The sequence below is a fragment of the Tachypleus tridentatus genome, chromosome 13, assembly GCF_004210375.1.
Source record: "Tachypleus tridentatus isolate NWPU-2018 chromosome 13, ASM421037v1, whole genome shotgun sequence".
In the NCBI taxonomy this organism is placed as follows: Eukaryota; Metazoa; Arthropoda; class Merostomata; order Xiphosura; family Limulidae; genus Tachypleus; species Tachypleus tridentatus.
Window position 1 is genome coordinate 264,225,801 of NC_134837.1, and position 24,454 is coordinate 264,250,254.

A 24,454-nucleotide genomic window follows, 5' to 3' on the forward strand; every position below is an offset into this window, starting at 1 on the left:
TCTTGATGGCCAAGAAGGTGGAGGAACAACCAGAAGTGCTAGATACCTGGCAAAAGCTTTCACCTAGAGTATCAGCGATGCTCCGGATATCAGCCACCTCCTGACCATCAGAGAGTAAGATCGAGAGGGGGGCAGAATTGTAGTGCCCACTGACCTTTCGAATCCTGTCCCATATGACCTTGGAACTGGTGGTAGAAGATATGCTAGTTGTGAACTTTATCCAAGATTCATTCCGGCTTTGACGTCTTACCCACCTAGCATGTGCACGGGCCCGTTGGAAAGCAACGCGGTTCGAAAGTGTGGGATATCTACGAAAAGTATCCCAGGCCCGTTTTTTGAGCCTTCCGTGCTAAGTGGCAAGCAGGATTCCACCACGGACGAGGATATCGTGGAAAACGTGTCGAGGTTTTAGGAATACACTAAGCAGCTGCATGTGTAATACAGTCAGTTACCGCTGCTACACAGTCGTCTATTGATGGATGATTCACGATGGCAGGATAAGTTCTGCGAGAGCAGTGAAAGTGGACCTGTCTGCCTGATCCAGCTTCCACCGGGGCACGTGGATAGGGTGGCATCGACCACGGCCAGGCTCTTTCAAGATTATAGGAAAATGATCACTGCCTAGTGGATTATTGTCAACCCTCCATGAAAAATGGAAGAATAATGAAGGGAAGCAAACTGAGAGATCAATAGCGGTAAAGGACTGACCAGGTGCATGGAAATAAGTGGATGAACCAGTATTGAAAAGAGAAAGATTGTGATCAGAGAGCATACGCTCTACAGAGCGACCCCTCCTATCAATAACAGCACTTACCCAGTGGGGATGATGTCCATTAAAGTCCCCCAGGAGTAGAAAGGGAGACAGCAACTGTTCAACGAGAGCATCAAGGTCTGTTAGATCATATGTCTCTTCAGGGGACAAGTAGATAGAACAAACAGTGATGGTATGATCCAAGGAAACACGGATGGCTACGGCCTCCAAGGGTGTGTTGAGTAACAAAGACAGGGTGGGCACATGCTGATCAACCAATAGTGCCACCCCTCCATGTACTCGCCCATCACACAGCCTGTCATTTCTGTACAGAGAAAACTGCCGAATGGTGACTGTATCAGCAAGTTTTAGAAATGTTTCTTGTAAGGAAAGACATACAGGATGGTAGGAAGCAATCAGTGTTTTGATATCATTGAGATTAGAACGTAAACCTCAACAGTTCCATTGTATCAAGGCGGCCATTTTTAATGATGGGTAGGCGAAGTGGCTGGAGAACCCTTCTGTTTACGACCACGTCTTTTTTTTCCTTATTGTCCTTAGTCGGAGGAGGTCTATCAACCTCCATGGATCCTGCCCTTGGTTGATTGGGCAGGTCTTTGTTAATGGAAGGGGATTCCAGTGACTGAGGACGCGAACGATTGTTTTGGTACCTGGGGTGGGAGAAAAAGATGTATCAGAAGAAATGCCTGTATTTAAAACTGAAGGATGTGGATCTTGAGGTCTGTTGGAACGTATAGGAGGAACAGAGATGGGTGTGGAAGTCGATTCATCAACCTTTTTAACCATGGAGGTCAAAAGGCTTTTCATTTGTTTTGAAAACGATTCTCTTGGAGGCACAGAGAGATCTGTCTGCACTCCCACTGTAGTTGTGGAACGAAGTGCAGCAGCATATGTCCGAGATAGAGTGGCGGCCAGCAATTTCTGTGCCTCAGGATAACTAATGTTATGAGTCGTTTTCAAACGCTGCACCTCTTTTTCCTCCAACCATTTTGGGCAAGAACGGAAGTAGGAAGGGTGAAAACCATTGCAGTTGATATAATGTGGGTCCATGTCACATTCATAGGCATCGTGGTCCTTGCCACCGCAACGAGAACATATCAGGGAACCACGACATGACGTCTTTGAGTGGTCGAACCTCTGACATTGGAGAGGGTTTGGAATGTACGGCCGTACCCTGCAATTTAGATAACCTGCCTTGATGGTGGCAGGTGCACGTGATGATGTGTTAAAATGAGGATATTTGTCGGCAGTGTAACTCCATCTTTGTGAGTGGATAAACCAGCGAGAATCTCTGACTCGGGGACGTTCTTCAAATCCCTCTCAACAATAACTCCTCGTGATGAATTCAAGGTAGCATGAGGGGTAACCTCAATAGGTATATCCCCAATTGCCGTTGAATTCAAGAAGAGTTCACTGTGGTGGGATGTGGATGTTTCAACTAATATGTCTCCAGATCGAAGCTTCTTTACTGACTTTGGAGAGCCAGCAAGACCCTGTAGTCCCTTCTGAATCAAAAAGGGAGGTATTTGCCCTAAAGGTTTTTCTGAAAGAGAATGTAATATAAGAAAATGAGGTACGTGTGTTACAGATGTTAAAGATTGCTGCTCAGAGTCTTCAAGACGTGGTCGCTTACCTATTGACTGTTTTTTCACTATTTTATTTAAATTTTTTGAAGGAGGATCCATAGGAAAAAAGAAAAATTTCGGTACCCACTGACCCCACCCACCATGGAGCCCTACAAGGGGACGCACTACAATGTCACGCAAGGGCAATGCAGCAATGCCAGGGTTTCGTGAGCACTATACCCAAACACCAGCATCAGGCACAATGTCCACAACACCCGTTGAGAACTTCTAACACTGGTACTTGGTTGACTCTAGCCCAAGTGGACCAGCCGATTGACCCAAGGGGGTCACCCAAAGGCCGCCCGTCTACAGGAATTCAAGGCCAAAGTGGTGTGTTAGGGTTGGACCCCTCAACCACCAGGATCCTCTCCTCCACTTCACGGGTCGCCACGCACAGCAAACACGTGGGTGAATGTTTAGATCCCAGAGAAGGTAACCAGAAAGAACAGAACCTTCCCCTCACCACGTACAGGAATCCACACCGAGGGGATTAATTAAAGACTCTACAACAGTGCAATTCATACTTTATTATAATTTTTGGAAGAAATAATTTATTAAAAGTTTTACCTTTAAAGAAGCAAGAGATAATATAAAAATATAATAATAACCTCTGAACCAAAGATAACCTACAGATCTGGATGTACAATGACAGCCTCTGAACCAAAGATAACCTACAGATCTGGAAGTACAATAATAACCCCTGAACTGAAGATAACTTACAAATTCAGAAGTACATTCATAACGTCTGAATAAAAATTCAAAGAAATCAGTTACTTATTCCAGGTTGTGTTAAATTTGTGCATTATAAGAATGCATATGTAGAAACTAATTAAATAACTCAGGTCATAAACTGTATCTACATGAAATCACTGTGAACTCATTAATACTTTTCACGAATTTCTGTACATTTATACAATAAGTCTTTAAGAAACAATTCTAAATACTACCAAGAGTGTAGAATAAAACTAATGTGATTATGATGTGATTGCTTTGGATTTACTGTTTGCAATCACTTTACCAGTGAAATGAAATTTCTGTCATTTAATAAAGCCATGTGAACACTTGAAAGGTGATATTGTACTGATAAGAGTAGCTTCAATACAGACACATGTATACAGGAAGAGACACAGTGATTTTCTCTATGAAAAATGTAATCTCCATTCACCTTTGGTGATGTTGGTTTCTAATATTTGTTTTATAAAAGTCACTTTAAACCTTAAATATGTTTGTTATAAGTGAAAAATCAGTAATTACATTTACAGCATATATATATATGAATGTACCAGTACAATGTACACTTCTTTCACCATATTTATAGTTTCCCTTCCTTATTATGTAGTTAATTATGGATGATGAACAGTCATAATAAGTGGAGTTTAAAAATAGCTGCAAGTCTAATCAGTTATAGATGTCCTGCAGCCATAGTGAATACACATATACCAAGACAAGCAAGAAAACATTCATTGTTTTATATTTTTACAAAAATGGTAGCATTGGTTTCATAGTTACAGAACTTGGTCTTAGTTGTTTAGCTACAAATTCTGTTATCTGAACTCTACAGAGGTATTTGGAAGACAATTATTCAATGCTTTATTTAATTTATGCTGAGCAGATTTGTAGCAAACTTTAAAACTATGTTATTACAACAGGTAGAAGAAACACCCAACATTTGTGGGAAAGTATTTGAAATAATTTTATTTTATAAATCACAAATTTTCACTATATGATAATACGTACTTAGTACATCAGATTTATATTTCTAGATTTCACAAAAGAAACAGAAAATGGTTTTCTCTTTGAAATATTGAAAACATTCATTAGGTAAAAGATTCACTTCATGCAAACATGATATAGTGTTTTCAGGTAAACTTCGAGCATGTATGATTGGGATGTATTCAATAGTCATACATTGGCATGTTTCTCAAAACTTTTAAAAACAATACATTTTAGAAGTATACTTGAAACTGATGATTTATGTGAACTGTTCACCTGATATGGAAAAGTTTTACAGAAAAAGTAATTAATTTACTCTTTCATTTAATTATTTATATAGAACTGTTTTAATACCATGAAATGGAAGTTTCCAACACTCAGTATCAAAACAAATGATTCACAATAATGCATTAAAATGTGTACCACACAAACAAAAATCTGTTTTTTTTTATTAAAAGACATAACAGTTTAAGAATTTGGAGTTCTTAGAATCAATCTTGAATATGTTTTAAGAAAATGGAAGAGATGAAATAGTAGCCATCAAAATGGCAAATTCAATTTTAATTGAGATAAAAATATTTAAAAACAATATTTAAATAATTACTCAAGAAGCTCACCTACAAATGAATGACTGTATTTTATGTTCTGATAAAACAGTGTACTGTATTCAAAATTTACAAACATGTTACTCTCTTACATAACAGTCAAAAACCAGATAACATAGGAGAACCACCTTAAACAGCCGAATGGTACTCTCTGACCTTGGCACAATTTGATACAGATATTCTACTCATAATTTACAGAAACTTTTATAAAATGTATTATTTGCAAGATAAATGTCACTGCACGAAACAAAATGAACATCAAATTTTTAATGGTATTGTTTCCACAAACATAAAACAAGTTATTTTGGAATTTAGCTTATTCTGTTCGTAACACAAACTTCACTAAATTTTCAAATTAAAACCTTTATTATACAACTAATTAACAACATACTAATGAGATTAGACTTTAGAATAACACTCCTTCCACTGTACCTCAACCAATTAGCTCTGAATATCAAAGCAATGAATACAAAGTACAAACACAATTCCATTCTTTTAATGCTTAAACTAACATTCAAAATGAAATCCTAATGAATTTAAAGTATCTACAGACACAACTTTTATAACTTACAATATCTTATAAAACAATGTACTATATATATATATATTACATTAACTGTAAGTGACTTCTTACTTCAAAATTACACCATGTTAGTCATTCTTTCTTGTTGATACATCAAGGGTATGATCTATTGATGACTATTAAAAGAAACACCTAAATCAGAACACAGTATTCTGATTAATTAGGAACATTTGTATACAGTTTTGTGACTTTATCAAAATGGACATAATTCATTCTTTCCTCTTTTCATTGAACCAAATCATTCATACTTCCAACATGGTGATCCTTCACTGCCTTATATTTCCATCTCAAACCATCCTGAGGTTTCCCAGATTAAGTATAACATAAGATAAACAGAACCTCCTAATTTTCTGTTTATCTTGGTAACAAAACACCATAAATCTTTATTTGAGTCTACTCTTTCCAGTTAACTAGTCTACAATAAATTCAGATGCAACTTAAGAGAGCACCAATCTTTTAAAAAATCTTCAAGAAAGTTTATTAAACATTTAGAATAACTATACTACACAACACACACGAAAGCTATGGATGTTTGATCTTTGCAACCCCTCAGGTGCTGATCAGAGTTCAACAATGGTCAATACATACCGAGACAAGGAAAGGATTTTGTTCACAGTGCAAGACTGTACAACATAGGACTCTCATCTGCTCTCAGAATCCCATCCAGAGACTAACACCAGAGAACAAGGAATCATTTAGTCTCACAAGTCTTATACACAGCAGCAGCTGTCATCCAATCACCGGTCAGGTTTTACCTGTGAGCCTCTACCTACATGCTAGTGGATGATGATGGTGACTGTGGCGTCTTGAAACTTCCACAAGTACCTGTCCCACACGTATTGTTGATAGGGGTAGTGGAACTGGCATTATTGTTACTGATATGCTGGTAAGTACTACCTGATGATGAGGTAGATGATTGAAACCAGTGCCCAGATGGAGATGTACTCATCTTATCAGAAGCTGACAGTTTGGAGAAAGACAGGAGTGTCTCAGGGAAGTTTGGAGGTGTTGCAGGAGTGTTAGCAGGAGTACATATCTAATGTAAAAAACATTGCATTAGTCCTAAATGTAAACAAGATATACAGATTCTATCATCTAGCTTAAAAAATCTCTCTTTTATATATTTACCCACACAATTTCTTAAAAGTATATATACACACCAAATTTTAATCATATCCTAAGGACCTGACAGTTGTATTTTTCTTACTCTTACAGAATACATTGTTTAAAAAATACACATTTTCTGATTTAAAATATTTGAATCAATTTAAGGGCAAGCTTGTGTTTAACAAATCACTTGCAAGCTTCTCTGAGAACATAAAATATTTTCATTTATAATTTTGGGTTTGCTACAAACAAAATACATACACTGCATTATAAAATTACTTATAAAAATTTAAATAAAGACAGAAAAATCAAAATAGAATGAAAAACTGACACCACCAGCTGACATATATATAAACAGAAAATAAGAAAAACTGAACACTTGATATATATGTATCGAAAGTGAAACTAAACAACAGTTAACAAACAAGTTTCAAGGAACTGGAAACCGATCTGTAATTGATGTACAATGAGACACCTATAAATGGAGCATGAAACTAATCAGCAATTGAATTACATGTACTCGTACAAAATTAACAACAGTACTGACAGATGTCTCTGACTGCCTATTTTTACCATATTTCAATCTGTCAAGTAAAACAAATCTTAATAAACTGATTGCTATTATTGTAGAGTTTTGGCAACTCTTGTGTAGATGTTTTTATACAAATTGTTCTTTAGAAAAAGCATGAATACATTGACTTTTAAAACAGGGTACCAAAACTAATCTTATAGATTGATAAGCCTAACTGGAAACAAACTTCACAATTCAGGAAAATCCAAGACTGATCACCATTATTAGCTCTACAAATAAACTTTTAAATCAGGAAAACCAAAAATCATAACAAACTGATAAAGAAAAATTAGTCTAGCTAGCTCTGCAAAATATTATTTTAGTCCAAAGACAGACAATTTATTTTAGGATGTCATAATAATTCAAACAAAAGAAAAACTATTTTCTTGTCACAGTTTTATATTACAGAAATAGTAATTACATTTATGATTTTATACATCAAACTTAGGTACTTATACTATAGAAAATTATAAATTTTTTATGCAACTAAATAACTTCCATGTGTAATAGATGTTGGTATAATTTTACTGTAGAAGTGTTTGTTTGTAGTATTATATTAATGAAAGAATGAGGCAAGCCTATTTGATAAGCACTGGTAATGTTACAATGAGAAAACCTTCAGCTAGTTCAGGAGTCACACACTTTTTCTGTGATTCTAATACTGACCAGTGAGACACAGCTACTGCAGACAGAAGCTCATAATTTGAGCTAACACTATATAACACCTAACACTATACAAGTTTCCCTCTCTCATATGCGAGATGCTACAAAACAAGTTCACGCAGTTTGTAAGATTGTTTGTGCATGTGCTATGACTTTATTTAACCCTAAACAACACTTCATTCAGCTGTGTTTACCTGTTCATGTACTTGGTCATTCTTCCAATTTGTTCAGTTTGTCTCTTTCACATAAAACATGTAACACTAACTGGTAGCATTTTTTCTGTTTGTCACTTTCACACGAAATGCATAACAGTAACTGTTACGCATTTCGTGTGAAAGTGACAAACAGAAGAAATGCTACCAGTTAGTGTTACATGTTTTCTGTGAAAGAGACAAACTGAACAAATACCAACAGCTACTGTTATCATCGAGGCATGCTCATTAACTACTTCTTGTCAGACTGATGTTAACTTGTTGTGATGACCCTGAAACTCTCATAATTGTAAAATAATACCAAATGCACACACATGACTGAGCCAAGGTGTTATAATTGACATGCAAGCACATCAATAATTACTTGTAGCCCATAAATAAGATATTATACAAGCTTACATGATCAATACTGAAATACAATATAATATATATATATGCAAAAACGGCTCATTTGGGTTGAGAAAAATATTTTACATAGAAGGTCGAAACGTTGTTTGCTCTTCTATGTAAAATATTTTCTCAACCCAAACGAGCCGTTTTTGTATATATATTTCTCTACAAGTGGGTTTTCACTGATTAATATAATATATACATTTATATTTTTTAATGATGAATTGTCACATGGTGAGACAGCAGTAAATCTACTGACCATGCAAGGCTAAAACCTGGGGTCCAATTCCTCATGGTCAACACAGCAGACAGTCCTATGTTTCTCTGCTCTAAAACAAACACACACACACACACAAACAATAAAAAGGCAGACAACACATTTTTCTAAGCAATTTATGCATTACATTGTTTGTTGATCCACGACCATGTTTGTTTGTTTTTCAAACTTGGAGCGAGGGATATCTGCTGTGCAAGCTGACCCAAATTTAGCAATGAAAGACCAAAGTGAAGGCAGCTAGTCATCACCAACTCTGGACAATTTCATTTAATTTTCTGATCAGTTGTTCAAACTGAGTGCTACAACAGACACAAATATAAATTATTGGATATTTTAACAACACATGGATATTATCAACGAATAATGGGATTGACCACACCTTATAATGCTCCTACAGCTGAAAGGGCGAGCATATTTAGTGGGTCGGAGATTCGAACCCGCAACCCTGAGACTGCAAGTAAAGCACCCTAATCACCTGGACATGCCAGGCTACGTTGTTTGTTACAGAGCTCTCTAACAAATAAAAAAACACATACAAATGTCAAGACAATATCCAATTAATATTGTTGGTGTCCTTTTTATCTCTTAGGTACAAAATGAGTAATTTCACTCAATTTCTTAGTCATGTTGAAACTGGGTGTTGCAACAGCCAAAAATATACAATTATTCGACGTAATACAACATACGGATCCCACCGCCAAATAACTGTCCAAAAACAAGCCAGTAACCTTATGATTAGTAAGTAACATGGAAACCAAAAACACCAGTTTATATGGAATGTTTTATTTCTAACATTACCATATTTTCTAACAGGTTTTAGTTGTTCCAGATATCACGGACAAAATGCAAGTTATCATGTAATGTTCCGGCTTTCTTGAAAATACGTCAACCAACTAATCAAAGCACAAACAACAAACGTCACGAAATGTTCGTAGCAAATTACCTACAATTAGGCCATCCACAGATTACGTTCTAACGCGCTCCCAAAGGTTTTAAAAATACACAGCAATGTAGATTACGGATTATGTTTACAAAATAAAACCACTAGAATAATGATGTAGTTTGAAATGTTTCTTCATCAATTCGAAACCTTTAAACAGAGTTTTATGGTTTGTACGTTAACAGTATTCCAGTAGATAATTTTTTTTACTCGTACAGCACTTTCACGAGACATTTTTATACGGTAGAGATAAGATACGCTAATCAAAGTATACCTGTGTTTAGAAGTGTTATGAATACCACAAAAAACCAACATTGGGTACAAACTTCACTTGTTGATAGAATTAACTAATTCTATCTAATTAACACAAATGAAGCAACAATAAATATGTGAAGTCGACAAAGCTAGAGAACGTTACTACATAAACACATTACTAAATGTCATGACCCCAAACTGCAGAGATTACTGGAGTGTCCTTTTTCATGTTACTACGTGTACACGACTCTCAATTCTTGTGTGAACCTGTATGAACATTTGTACCTGGTAAAGTTTAACAGGTCTTCTGAGACGTTACGTTAAAAATTTAAAAATCAATGTTTTTATGTTACAAGATATCATAATTAAGTTATATTATTCCAAAAAAAGGAATAACTTTTCTGTATCGTTTTCATAAGAAAACAAAACAAAGTTTTGTTTATCACAGACCCTTTGAAAACATGAAACATTCATCAAAAAATACAATCTTTCTTTCAAAGAGGTCATTTAAAAACTTAAGGACGCTAAAAAAGTTTTTTTATAACTTGGTCTAAAAGGTAACTATTATTTTGATACGAAGCACAAAACAAGATCTAATAAACAAACTAACCGACACGTGTTGTTGTCAACGCCATATGCTGTAACTGAATGCTCGTGCATCAAATATATACGTCACCGTCTATACTTTCTCTTATCGCGGAGAAATCACGAAAACAACCATGTGCGTTCGAAAGACAAAATAATAATGTTTATAAACGTTTCGTACAAATAATATATCCGTCAAAACGACGATAAAAATGTTAGAGCGTTGTCATGGTGATGTTCACATACTTGCGATTCAAGACTTTTTTTTTTAATCAAAACTGTTGCTTCTATGTACACGTCTCGAACACAGGTTTAGAAATACTTGAATTCAATCAAAATATTACAACACAATATAGCTTAGGAAGTACAACAATGAACTTTCTTACTAACATAAAACTGCACGTTATAAACTCCAGTCAACTTTAAAATTTCAAACGTTCGCACATGTGTAACAAAAAGCCGCATTCGTTTGGTTAATTATACGTCATATAATTTTTCGCAATGACGAGAAAACCCACTTGTGGAGAGAAATATATATGTAAAAACAGCTGGTATGGGTTGAGAAAATTTCTTTATGTAGAGGAGCGAACAACATTTCGACCTTCTTCGAAACGTTGTTCGCTCTTCTACATAAATTTTCTCAACCCATACCAGCCGTTTTTACATATATATTTGCCAAATAATTGTATTTGTTTTAAAGCAAACTCACACTGGACTCCGAGTATCGAGCCCAAGATTTTAGGGTTACTAGTCCTTAGACGTATTGTTGTCTCAATGGGGGATAAGGTTCTTTATATTTAAAGTGACATTAAAATACTTCTTTAACTATACACTCAAATGTTGAAATTTTTATACATGAACGTTACCTTATACAAGCAAATGTCGAGGTAGAGACTACTGGGGTTCAAGATACAGCCGTCCCTAATTTTGTATTACCGACCAAAGCAAGGCAGCGAGTCAGTAATACAGCCGCCCCTATTTTTTTTCCGAGTGTTTGAACCGTGTGACGACCACTTTACTTTTTGTGACCTTTATATTCGTTTATTACAAACATTAATTTTGATAAAAAACAAAAACATCGTTGAAGTTGCATTCTTGTGACATTCAATATTTAACATAAATTGTGACATTTCCTTCGTGCCAGAAATAACATTAATTCACGTACATAAATGGCTGTCTGAACGAAAACAAAGTTAATCCGGTGAAGCTATATGTAGAATAGACTACAACAGAATAATCCCCTTTGGTCGAAGATCGTTATCCTAAATGACCATATACAGACCAGGTTTTTACATAATAGGATTTTCTCTCGTTACGCTTATTAAATAAACGACAGACAATGATCACCACATTGCTCGAATTTTGATGTGAAGGACAACGAAAGCCACCATGATTCATGTCGGTTTCGCACTTCAAAATATTTAATAGTTAAAATGTGATAGAATTTCTCACTAAGTATATTAATAACTTCGAGTCCATTTTGTATTCGCTTAAAACACTTCATTCTCACCTCCCCAATATTATTTTTGTCGGCCAAAATCTTACTCAACATATATCTTGTGGTAACATAAAGGGTGTGTCTAACCATACTGCAATACAGTTGTGGTATATCTCGTAATAACATAACGAGGGTGTGTTTAACCATACTGTAATACAGTTGTGGCATATCTTGTAACATAAAGGGTGTATCAAACCCTATTGTAAAATAGTTGTGGTATATCTTGTAATAACATAACGAGGATGTGTTTAACCCTACTGTATAATAACTGTGGTATATCTTATTATAACATAACGACTGTATGTCTAAACATACTGTATTATAGTTTCGGTCGATGAGAGAATGAAAAAAAAATACCGACCACTCACAAGGCTGCCGGGAAAGACGTTCATCAAAGTTGTGTTTCACACGCAAACATTGATATAAATAACGTTTTTCATAAAGGATATAACATTTGTTCTGTAAGCCTAAAACCTTGACTAAAAAACAACAAATATTTCGTAATACTCTGAAATCTTTTTTTTTCACGTCAAAAAGGATGATGTGAATGACGTAAAACAGTTGTATGAAATAAGTCCTATTCTTTAAATATATATACGTATTCTATTCATGTATCAGCATATATTTTTACCACATGGATGAAATACATTTTCAGCTCAGTATATGAATTTAGAATCAACACAAATCTAACTTGGCCTAATATCGCCAGATATTACTGGAATTGCAGCCGAAAATATTATATACTTGTAAACTAATGCATTCTAATTATTACTTTATCTTATTCAAACTGGCACATTAAAATAGTTATATTAATTACAAGTTTAATTTACAATAACACTAAAGTAAATTTAAATTTTGTGTTTAAAAGTCACTATCTCTATTCTGCGAACTATCTTGTGTTACTTTATCACAACTACAATTCACAAGTCACAACTTTCTTCCCTCAGTAGTCCTCTAACCCCCGTGTTGTTGAAACACCCTAACTTATCAATAAGAAACAAAAGTAATCGTCAACTAGTGTAGAAAAAGTTTTTAAATTAGTCTATCAATTTAAATTATTTCATGGATTTTAAAAACGTTAATTGCGTTTAACTTTTGGTTTCAATAACTGCCAAAGCTGTAAGCGACATATACCATTCACCGCGAAAATTAATTGTCAAGCTTTATAGCGTGCGCAGCTTTTCAAACAAGGGACAGACGAATGCTCGTAGAGACATCACAATCACAGTTCAGAATTTATATCACATTGTATCAATCACAAAACTGCAACGGCTGGTAATAATCACAAAATATATTTATACCACTTATTTTGCGGAGAAATATCAATTTTTTTAAACGCTTCACTTTAACTTACAACAAAATAAATAATAATATGAAATAATATGCTAAATGTCAAATCGCCTTAAAATTATGAGATTAACATCGACATTCACTAACTGTGGTAATAAACACTCTAAAAACAATTAACTGGTACCAAAGAAAGCTTACAGATTTAGTGAACACTATCAGAGGTTTCATTATTTATGTCATATAGTGAACACAATCAATGGTTTCATTATTTATGTCATTTAGTGAACACTATCATAAGTTTTATTCATTATGTCATTTAGTGAACACTATCAGAGGTTTCATTATTTATGTCATTTAGTGAACACTATCAAAGGTTTCATTATTTATGTCATTTAGTGAACACTCTCAAAGGTTTCATTATTTATATCATTTAGTGAACACTATCAAAGGTTTCATTATTTATATCATTTAGTGAACACTATCAAAGGTTTCATTATTTATATCATTTAGTGAACACTATCAAAGGTTTCATTAATTATATCATTTAGTGAACACTATCAAAGGTTTTATTAATTATATCATTTAGTGAACACTATCAAAGGTTTCATTATTTATATCATTTAGTGAACACTATCAAAGGTTTCATTATTTATGTCATTTAGTGAACACTATCAAAGGTTTCATTATTTAGGTCATTTAGTGAACACTATTAAAAGTTTCATTATTTATATCATTTAGTGAACACTATCAATGGTTTCATTATTTATATCATTCAGTGAACACTATCAAAGGTTTCATTATTCATGTCATTTAGTGAACACTATCAATGGTTTCATTATTCATGTCATTTAGTGAACACTATAAAAGGTTTCATTGTTTATATCATTTAGTGAACACTCTCAAAGGTTTCATTATATAATTTAGTGAACACTATCAAAGGTTTCATTATTTATATCATTTAGTGAACACTATCAAAGGTTTCATTAATTATATCATTTAGTGAACACTATCAAAGGTTTTATTAATTATATCATTTAGTGAACACTATCAAAGGTTTCATTATTTATATCAATTAGTGAACACTATCAATGGTTTCATCATTTATGTCATTTAGTGAACACTATCAAAGGTTTCATTATTTATGTCATTTAGTGAACACTATCAAAGGTTTCATTATTTAGGTCATTTAGTGAACACTACCAAAAGTTTCATTATTTATATCATTTAGTGAACACTATCAATGGTTTCATTATTTATATTATTTAGTGAACACTATCAATGGTTTCATTATTTATGTCATTTAGTGAACACTATCAAAGGTTTCATTATTTAGGTCATTTAGTGAACACTATCAAAAGTTTCATTATTTATATCATTTAGTGAACACTATCAATGGTTTCATTATTTAGGTCATTTAGTGAACACTATCAAAAGTTTCATTATTTATATCATTTAGTGAACACTATCAAAGGTTACATTATTTATATCATTCAGTGAACACTATCAAAGGTTTCATTATTCATGTCATTTAGTGAACACTATCAACGGTTTCATTATTCTTGTCATTTAGTGAACACTATAAAAGGTTTCATTATTTATATCATTTAGTGAACACTATAAAAGGTTTCATTGATTATATCATTTAGTGAACACTATGAAAGGTTTTATTAATTATATCATTTAGTGAACACTATCAGAGGTTTCATTATTTATGTCATTTAGTGAACACCATCAAAATATTCATTATTTATGTCATTTAGTGAACACTATCAAAAATTTCATTATTTATGTCATTTAGTGAACACTATCAAAGATTTCATTATTTATATCATTTAGTGAACACTATCAAAGGTTTCATTATTTATGTCATTTAGTGAACACCATCAAAATATTCATTATTTATATCATTCAGTGAACACTATCAAAGGTTTCATTATTCATGTCATTTAGTGAACACTATCAACGGTTTCATTATTCTTGTCATTTAGTGAACACTATAAAAGGTTTCATTATTTATATCATTTAGTGAACACTATCAAAGGTTTCATTATTTATATCAGTGAGTGAACACTATCAATGGTTTCATTATTGATATCATTCAGTGAAACACTATCAAAGGTTTCATTATTCATGTCATTTAGTGAACACTATCAAAGGTTTCATTATTCATGTCATTTAGTGAACACTATCAAAGGTTTCATTATTCATGTCATTTAGTGAACACTATCAAAGGTTTCATTATTCATGTCAGTTAGTGAACACTATCAAAGGTTTCATTATTCATGTCATTTAGTGAACACTATCAAAGGTTTCATTATTCATGTCAGTTAGTGAACACTATCAAAGGTTTCATTATTTATATCATTTAGTGAACACTATCAAAAATTTCATTATTTATGTCATTTAGTGAACACTATCAAAGATTTCATTATTTATGTCATTTAGTGAACACTATCGAAGGTTTCATTATTTATGTCATTTAGTGAACACTATCGAAGGTTTCATTATTTATGTCATTTAGTGAACACTATCGAAGGTTTCATTATTCATGTCATTTAGTGAACACTATCGAAGGTTTCATTATTTATGTCATTTAATGAACACTCTCAAAAATTTCATTATTTATATCATTTAGTGAACACTATCAAAGGTTTCATTATTTATGTCATTTAGTGAACACTCTCAAAGGTTTCGTTATTTATGTCATTTAGTGAACACTATCAAAGGTTTCGTTATTTATGTCATTTAGTGAACACTATCAATGGTTTCATTATTTATGTCATTTAGTGAACACTATCAATGGTTTCATTATTTATGTCATTTAGAGAACAATCTCAAAGGTTTCGTTATTTATGTCATTTAGTGAACACTATCAAAGGTTTCATTATTTATGTCATTTAGTGAACACTCTCAAAGGTTTCATTATTTATGTCATTTAGTGAACACTCTCAAAGGTTTCATTATTTATGTCATTTAGTGAACACTCTCAAAGGTTTCATTATTTATATCATTTAGTGAACACTATCAAAGGTTTCATTATTTATATCATTTAGTGAACACTATCAAAGGTTTCATTAATTATATCATTTAGTGAACACTATCAAAGGTTTTATTAATTATATCATTTAGTGAACACTATCAAAGGTTTTATTAATTATATCATTTAGTGAACACTATCAAAGGTTTCATTATTTATATCATTTAGTGAATACTATCAATGGTTTCATTATTGATATCATTCAGTGAAACACTATCAAAGGTTTCATTATTCATGTCATTTAGTGAACACTATCAAAGGTTTCATTATTCATGTCATTTAGTGAACACTATCAAAAATTTCATTATTTATGTCAATTAGTAAACACTATCGAAGGTTTCATTATTTATGTCATTTAGTGAACACTATCAAAGGTTTCATTATTTATGTCATTTAGTGAACACTATCGAAGGTTTCATTATTTATGTCAATTAGTGAACACTATCGAAGGTTTCATTATTTATGTCAATTAGTGAACACTATCGAAGGTTTCATTATTTATGTCAATTAGTGAACACTATCGAAGGTTTCATTATTTATGTCATTTAGTGAACACTATCAAAGGTTTCATTATTTATGTCATTTAGTGAACACTCTCAAAGGTTTCATTATTTATATCATTTAGTGAACACTATCAAAGGTTTCATTATTTATGTCATTTAGTGAACACTATCGAAGGTTTCATTATTTATGTCATTTAGTGAACACTATCAAAGGTTTCATTATTTATGTAAATTAGTGAACACTATCGAAGGTTTCATTATTTATGTCATTTAGTGAACACTATCAAAGGTTTCATTATTTATGTCATTTAGTGAACACTCTCATAGGTTTCATTATTTATGTCATTTAGTGAACACTCTCAACGGTTTCATTATTTATGTCATTTAGTGAACACTCTCAACGGTTTCATTATTTATGTCATTCAGTGAACACTATCAAAGGTTTCATTATTTATGTCATTTAGTGAACACTATCAAAGGTTTCATTATTTATGTCATTTAGTGAACACTATCGAAGGTTTCATTATTTATGTCATTTAGTGAACACTATCAAAGGTTTCATTATTCATGTCATTTAGTGAACACTATCAAAAATTTCATTATTTATGTCAATTAGTGAACATTTTCATTATTTATGTCATTTAGTGAACACTATCAAAGGTTTCATTATTTATGTCATTTAGTGAACACTATCAAAGGTTTCATTATTTATATCATTTAGTGAATACTATCAAAGGTTTGATTAATTATATCATTTAGTGAACACTATCAAAGGTTTTATTAATTATATCATTTAGTGAACACTATCAAAGGTTTCATTATTTATATCATTTAGTGAACACTATCAATGGTTTCATCATTTATGTCATTTAGTGAACACTATCAAAGGTTTCATTATTTATGTCATTTAGTGAACACTATCAAAGGTTTCATTATTTAGGTCATTTAGTGAACACTATCAAAAGTTTCATTATTTATATCATTTAGTGAACACTATCAATGGTTTCATTATTTATATCATTCAGTGAACACTATCAAAGGTTTCATTATTTATATCAGTGAGTGAACACTATCAATGGTTTCATTATTGATATCATGCAGTGAAACACTATCAAAGGTTTCATTATTCATGTCATTTAGTGAACACTATCAAAGGTTTCATTGTTTATATCATTTAGTGAACACTATAAAGGTTTCATTGATTATATCATTTAGTGAACACTATGAAAGGTTTTATTAATTATATCATTTAGTGAACACTATCAAAGGTTTCATTATTTATGTCATTTAGTGAACACTATCAAAATATTCATTATTTATGTCATTTAGTGAACACTATCAAAGGTTTCATTATTTATATCATTTAGTGAACACTATCAAAGGTTTCATTATTTATATCATTTAGTGAACACTATCAAAGGTTTCATTATTTATATCATTTAGTGAACACTATCAATGGTTTCATTATTTATATCATTTAGTGAACACTATCAAAGGTTTCATTATTTATGTCATTTAGTGAACACTATCAAAGGTTTCATTATTTATGTCATTTAGTGAACACTATCAAAATTTCATTATTTTAGTGATATCATTTAGTGAACACTATCAATGGTTTCATTATTTATGTCATTTAGTGAACACTATCAAAGGTTTTAATTATTATTTATATCATTTTATTAGTGAACACTATCAATCAGGTTTCATTATTTATATCATTTCATTATTTATATCAGTGAACACTATCAAAGGTTTCATTATTATCATCATTTAGTGAACACTATCAAAGGTTTTATTCATGTCATTAAAAGGTTTCATATCATTTAGTGAACACTATCATTGATTAGGTTTCATTATTTATGTCATTTAGTGAACACTATCAAAATTTCATTATTTATGTCATTTAGTGAACACTCTCAAAGGTTTCATTATTTATATCATTTAGTGAGCATTTAGTGAACACTATCAAAGGTTTCATTATTTATATCATTTATCAGTGAACACACTATCAAAGGTTTCATTATTTATGTCATTTAGTGAACACTATCAAAGGTTTCATTATTTATATCATTTAGTGAACACTATCAAAGGTTTCATTATTTATGTCATTTAGTGAACACTATCAAAGGTTTCATTATTTATGTCAGTTAGTGAACACTATCAAAGGTTTCAACACTATCAATCAAAAATTTCATTATTTATGTCATTTAGTGAACACTATCAAAGGTTTCATTATTTATGTCATTTAGTGAACACTATCAAAGGTTTCATTATTTCATGTCATTTAGTGAACACTATCAAAGGTTTCATTATTTATGTCATTTAGTGAACACTATCAAAGGTTTCATTATTTATGTCATTTAGTGAACACTATCAAAGGTTTCATTATTTATGTCATTTAGTGAACACTATCAAAGGTTTCATTATTTATATCATTTAGTGAACACTATCAAAGGTTTCATTATTTATGTCATTTAGTGAACACTATCAAAGGTTTCATTATTTATGTCATTTAGTGAACACTATCAAAGGTTTCATTATTTATGTCATTTAGTGAACACTATCATGTCATTTAGGTTTCTATCATTATTTATGTCATTTAGTGAACACTTTATCAAAGGTTTCATTATTTATATCATTTAGTGAACACTATCAAAGGTTTCATTATTTATGTCATTTAGTGAACATTCAAAGGTTTCATTATTTATGTCATTTAGTGAACACTATCAAAGGTTTCATTATTTATGTCATTTAGTGAACACTATCAAAGGTTTCATTATTTATGTCATTTAGTGAACACTATCAAAGGTTTCATTATTTATGAACACTCATTTAGTGAAGTGAACACTATCAATGGTTTCATTATTTATGGTTTCATTATTTATGTCATTTAGTGAACACTATCAAAGGTTTCATTATTTATGTCATTTAGTGAACACTATCAAAGGTTTCATTATTTATGTCATTTAGTGAACACTCTCAAAGGTTTCATTATTTATGTCATTTAGTGAACACTCTCAAAGGTTTCATTATTTATATCATTTAGTGAACACTATCAAAGGTTTCATTATTTATATCATTTAGTGAACACTATCAAAGGTTTCATTATTTATATCATTTAGTGAACACTATCAAAGGTTTCATTATTTATATCATTTAGTGAACACTATCAAAGGTTTCATTATTTATATCAGTGAGTGAACACTATCAATGGTTTCATTATTTATATCATTTAGTGAACACTATCAATTCATGTTTCATTATTTCATTATCATTTAGTGAACACTATCAAAAATTTCATTATTTATGTCATTTAGTGAACACTATCAAAGGTTTCATTATTTATGTCATTTAGTGAACACTATCAAAGGTTTCATTATTTATGTCATTTAGTGAACACTATCGAAGGTTTCATTATTTATGTCATTTAGTGAACACTATCAAAGGTTTCATTATTTATGTCATTTAGTGAACACTATCGAAGGTTTCATTATTTATGTCATTTAGTGAACACTATCGAAGGTTTCATTATTTATGTCATTTAGTGAACACTATCAAAGGTTTCATTATTTATGTCATTTAGTGAACACTCTCAAAGGTTTCATTATTTATATCATTTAGTGAACACTATCAAAGGTTTCATTATTTATGTCATTTAGTGAACACTATCAAAGGTTTCATTATTTATGTCATTTAGTGAACACTATCAAAGGTTTCATTATTTATGTCAATTAGTGAACACTATCGAAGGTTTCATTATTTATGTCATTTAGTGAACACTATCAAAGGTTTCATTATTTATGTCATTTAGTGAACACTCATCATTATTTATGGTTTCATTATTTATGTCATTTAGTGAACACTATCAACGGTTTCATTATTTATGTCATTTAGTGAACACTCTCAAAGGTTTCATTATTTATGTCATTTAGTGAACACTATCAAAGGTTTCATTATTTATGTCATTTAGTGAACACTATCAAAGGTTTCATTATTTATGTCATTTAGTGAACACTATCAAAGGTTTCATTATTTATGTCATTTAGTGAACACTATCAAAGGTTTCATTATTTATGTCATTTAGTGAACACTATCAAAGGTTTCATTATTTATGTCAATTAGTGAACACTATCGAAGGTTTCATTATTTATGTCATTTAGTGAACACTATCAAAGGTTTCATTATTTATGTCATTTAGTGAACACTATCAAAGGTTTCATTATTTATATCATTTAGTGAACACTATCAAAGGTTTCATTATTTATATCATTTAGTGAACACTATCAAAGGTTTTATTAATTATATCATTTAGTGAACACTATCAAAGGTTTCATTATTTATATCATTTAGTGAACACTATCAATGGTTTCATTATTTATGTCATTTAGTGAACACTATCAAAGGTTTCATTATTTATGTCATTTAGTGAACACTATCAAAGGTTTCATTATTTATGTCATTTAGTGAACACTATCAAAGGTTTCATTATTTATGTCATTTAGTGAACACTATCAAAGGTTTCATTATTTATGTCATTTAGTGAACACTATCAAAGGTTTCATTATTTATGTCATTTAGTGAACACTATCAAAGGTTTCATTATTTATGTCATTTAGTGAACACTATCAAAGGTTTCATTATTTATGTCATTTAGTGAACACTATCAAAGGTTTCATTATTTATGTCATTTAGTGAACACTATCAAAGGTTTCATTATTTATGTCATTTAGTGAACACTATCAAAGGTTTCATTCAAAGGTTTATTATTTATTTTTAGTGAACACTATCAAAGGTTTCATTATTTATGTCATTTAGTGAACACTATCAAAGGTTTCATTATTTATGTCATTTAGTGAACACTATCAAAGGTTTCATTATTTATGTCATTTAGTGAACACTATCAAAGGTTTCATTATTTATGTCATTTAGTGAACACTATCAAAGGTTTCATTATTTATGTCATTTAGTGAACACTATCAAATTTAGGTTTCATTATTTATGTCATTTAGTGAACACTATCAAAGGTTTCATTATTTATGTCATTTAGTGAACACTATCAAAGGTTTCATTATTTATGTCATTTAGTGAACACTATAAAAGGTTTCATTGTTTATATCATTTAGTGAACACTATCAAAGGTTTCATTACTTATATCATTTAGTGAACACTATCAAAGGTTTCATTATTTATATCAGTGAGTGAACACTATCAAAGGTTTCATTATTTATATCAGTGAGTGAACACTATCAAAGGTTTCATTATTTATATCATTTAGTGAACACTATCAAAGGTTTCATTATTTTTATGTCATTTAGTGAACACTATCAAGGTTTCATTATTTATGTTTCATTATTTTATATGTCATTTAGTGAACACTATCAAAGGTTTCATTATTTATGTCATTTAGTGAACACTATCAAAGGTTTCATTATTTATGTCATTTAGTGAACACTATCAATGGTTTCATTATTGAACACTATCAAAGGTTTCATTATTTATGTCATTTAGTGAACACTATCGAAGGTTTCATTATTTATGTCATTTAGTGAACACTATCAAAGGTTTCATTATTTATGTCATTTAGTGAACACTATCAAAGGTTTCATTATTTATGTCATTTAGTGAACACTATCAAAGGTTTCATTATTTATGTCATTTAGTGAACACTATCAAAGGTTTCATTATTTATGTCATTTAGTGAACACTATCAAAGGTTTCATTATTTATGTCATTTAGTGAACACTATCAAAGGTTTCATTATTTATGTCATTTAGTGAACACTATCAAAGGTTTCATTATTTATGTCATTTAGTGAACACTATCAAAGGTTTCATTATTTATGTCATTTAGTGAACACTATCAAAGGTTTCATTATTTATGTCATTTAGTGAACACTATCAAAGGTTTCATTATTTATGTCATTTAGTGAACACTATCAAAGGTTTCATTATTATTTATGTCATTTAGTGAACACTATCAAAGGTTTCATTATTTATGTCATTTAGTGAACACTATCAAAGGAACACTTTTTCATTATTTATGTCATTTAGTGAACACTATCAAAGGTTTCATTATTTATGTCATTTAGTGAACACTATCAAAGGTTTCATTATTTATGTCATTTAGTGAACACTCAAAGGTTTCATTATTATATGTCATTTAGTGAACACTATCAAAGGTTTCATTATTTATGTCATTTAGTGAACACTATCAAAGGTTTCATTTAGTGAACACTATCAAAGGTTTCATTATTTATGTCATTTAGTGAACACTCATTAAGGTTTCATTATTTATGTCATTTAGTGAACACTATCAATCATTATTTATGTCATTTAGGTTTCATTATTTATGTCATTTAGTGAACACTATCAAAGGTTTCATTATTTATGTCATTTAGTGAACACTATCAAAGGTTTCATTATTTATGTCATTTAGTGAACACTATCAAAGGTTTCATTATTTATGTCATTTAGTGAACACTATCAAAGGTTTCATTATTTATGTCATTTAGTGAACACTATCAAAGGTTTCATTATTTATATCATTTAGTGAACACTATCAAAGGTTTCATTATTTATATCATTTAGTGAACACTATCAAAGGTTTCATTATTTATATCATTTAGTGAACACTATCAAAGGTTTCATTATTTATGTCATTTAGTGAACACTATCAAAGGTTTCATTATTTATATCATTTAGTGAACACTATCAAAGGTTTCATTATTTATGTCATTTAGTGAACACTATCAAAGGTTTCATTATTTATGTCATTTAGTGAACACTATCAAAGGTTTCATTATTTATGTCATTTAGTGAACACTATCAAAGGTTTCATTATTTATGTCATTTAGTGAACACTATCAAAGGTTTCATTATTTATATCATTTAGTGAACACTATCAAAGGTTTCATTATTTATATCATTTAGTGAACACTATCAAAGGTTTCATTATTTATGTCATTTAGTGAACACTATCAAAGGTTTCATTATTTATGTCATTTAGTGAACACTATCAAAGGTTTCATTATTTATGTCATTTAGTGAACACTATCAAAGGTTTCATTATTTATGTCATTTAGTGAACACTATCAAAGGTTTCATTATTTATGTCATTTAGTGAACACTATCAAAGGTTTCATTATTTATGTCATTTAGTGAACACTATCAAAGGTTTCATTATTTATGTCATTTAGTGAACACTATCAAAGGTTTCATTATTTATGTCATTTAGTGAACACTATCAAAGGTTTCATTATTTATGTCATTTAGTGAACACTATCAAAGGTTTCATTATTTATGTCATTTAGTGAACACTATCAAAGGTTTCATTATTTATGTCATTTAGTGAACACTATCAAAGGTTTCATTATTTATGTCATTTAGTGAACACTATCAAAGGTTTCATTATTTATGTCATTTAGTGAACACTATCAAAGGTTTCATTATTTATGTCATTTAGTGAACACTATCAAAGGTTTCATTATTTATGTCATTTATCAAAGAACACTATCAAAGGTTTCATTATTTATGTCATTTAGTGAACACTATCAAAGGTTTCATTATTTATGTCATTTAGTGAACACTATCAAAGGTTTCATTATTTATATCATTTAGTGAACACTATCAAAGGTTTCATTATTTATGTCATTTAGTGAACACTATCAAAGGTTTCATTATTTATGTCATTTAGTGAACACTATCAAAGGTTTCATTATTTATGTCATTTAGTGAACACTATCAAAGGTTTCATTATTTATGTCATTTAGTGAACACTATCAAAGGTTTCATTATTTATGTCATTTAGTGAACACTATCAAATTATTTCA

The 24,454-nt window shown here is 30.8% G+C and overlaps 1 protein-coding gene across 4 annotated transcripts in view; it reads right to left on the minus strand.

Moving 5' to 3' along the window:
• LOC143239219 (UBA-like domain-containing protein 2-A) overlaps positions 1 to 24,454 on the minus strand; it is a 99,571-nt gene that overhangs the window by 15,818 nt on the left and 59,299 nt on the right. For 2 of the 4 annotated variants that reach the window (XR_013021064.1, XR_013021063.1), the window contains exon 3: positions 5,887 to 6,334. Coding sequence is in view for 2 of the 4 variants with exons in the window: in XM_076480112.1 (XP_076336227.1) it covers positions 6,068 to 6,334 (267 nt within the window). In the remaining 2 variants the exon portion in view is untranslated. Of the gene's footprint in view, positions 1 to 4,074; positions 6,335 to 24,454 lie in introns of those variants that run through there. The other 2 variants (XM_076480112.1, XM_076480111.1) reach the window with 1 other exon arrangement.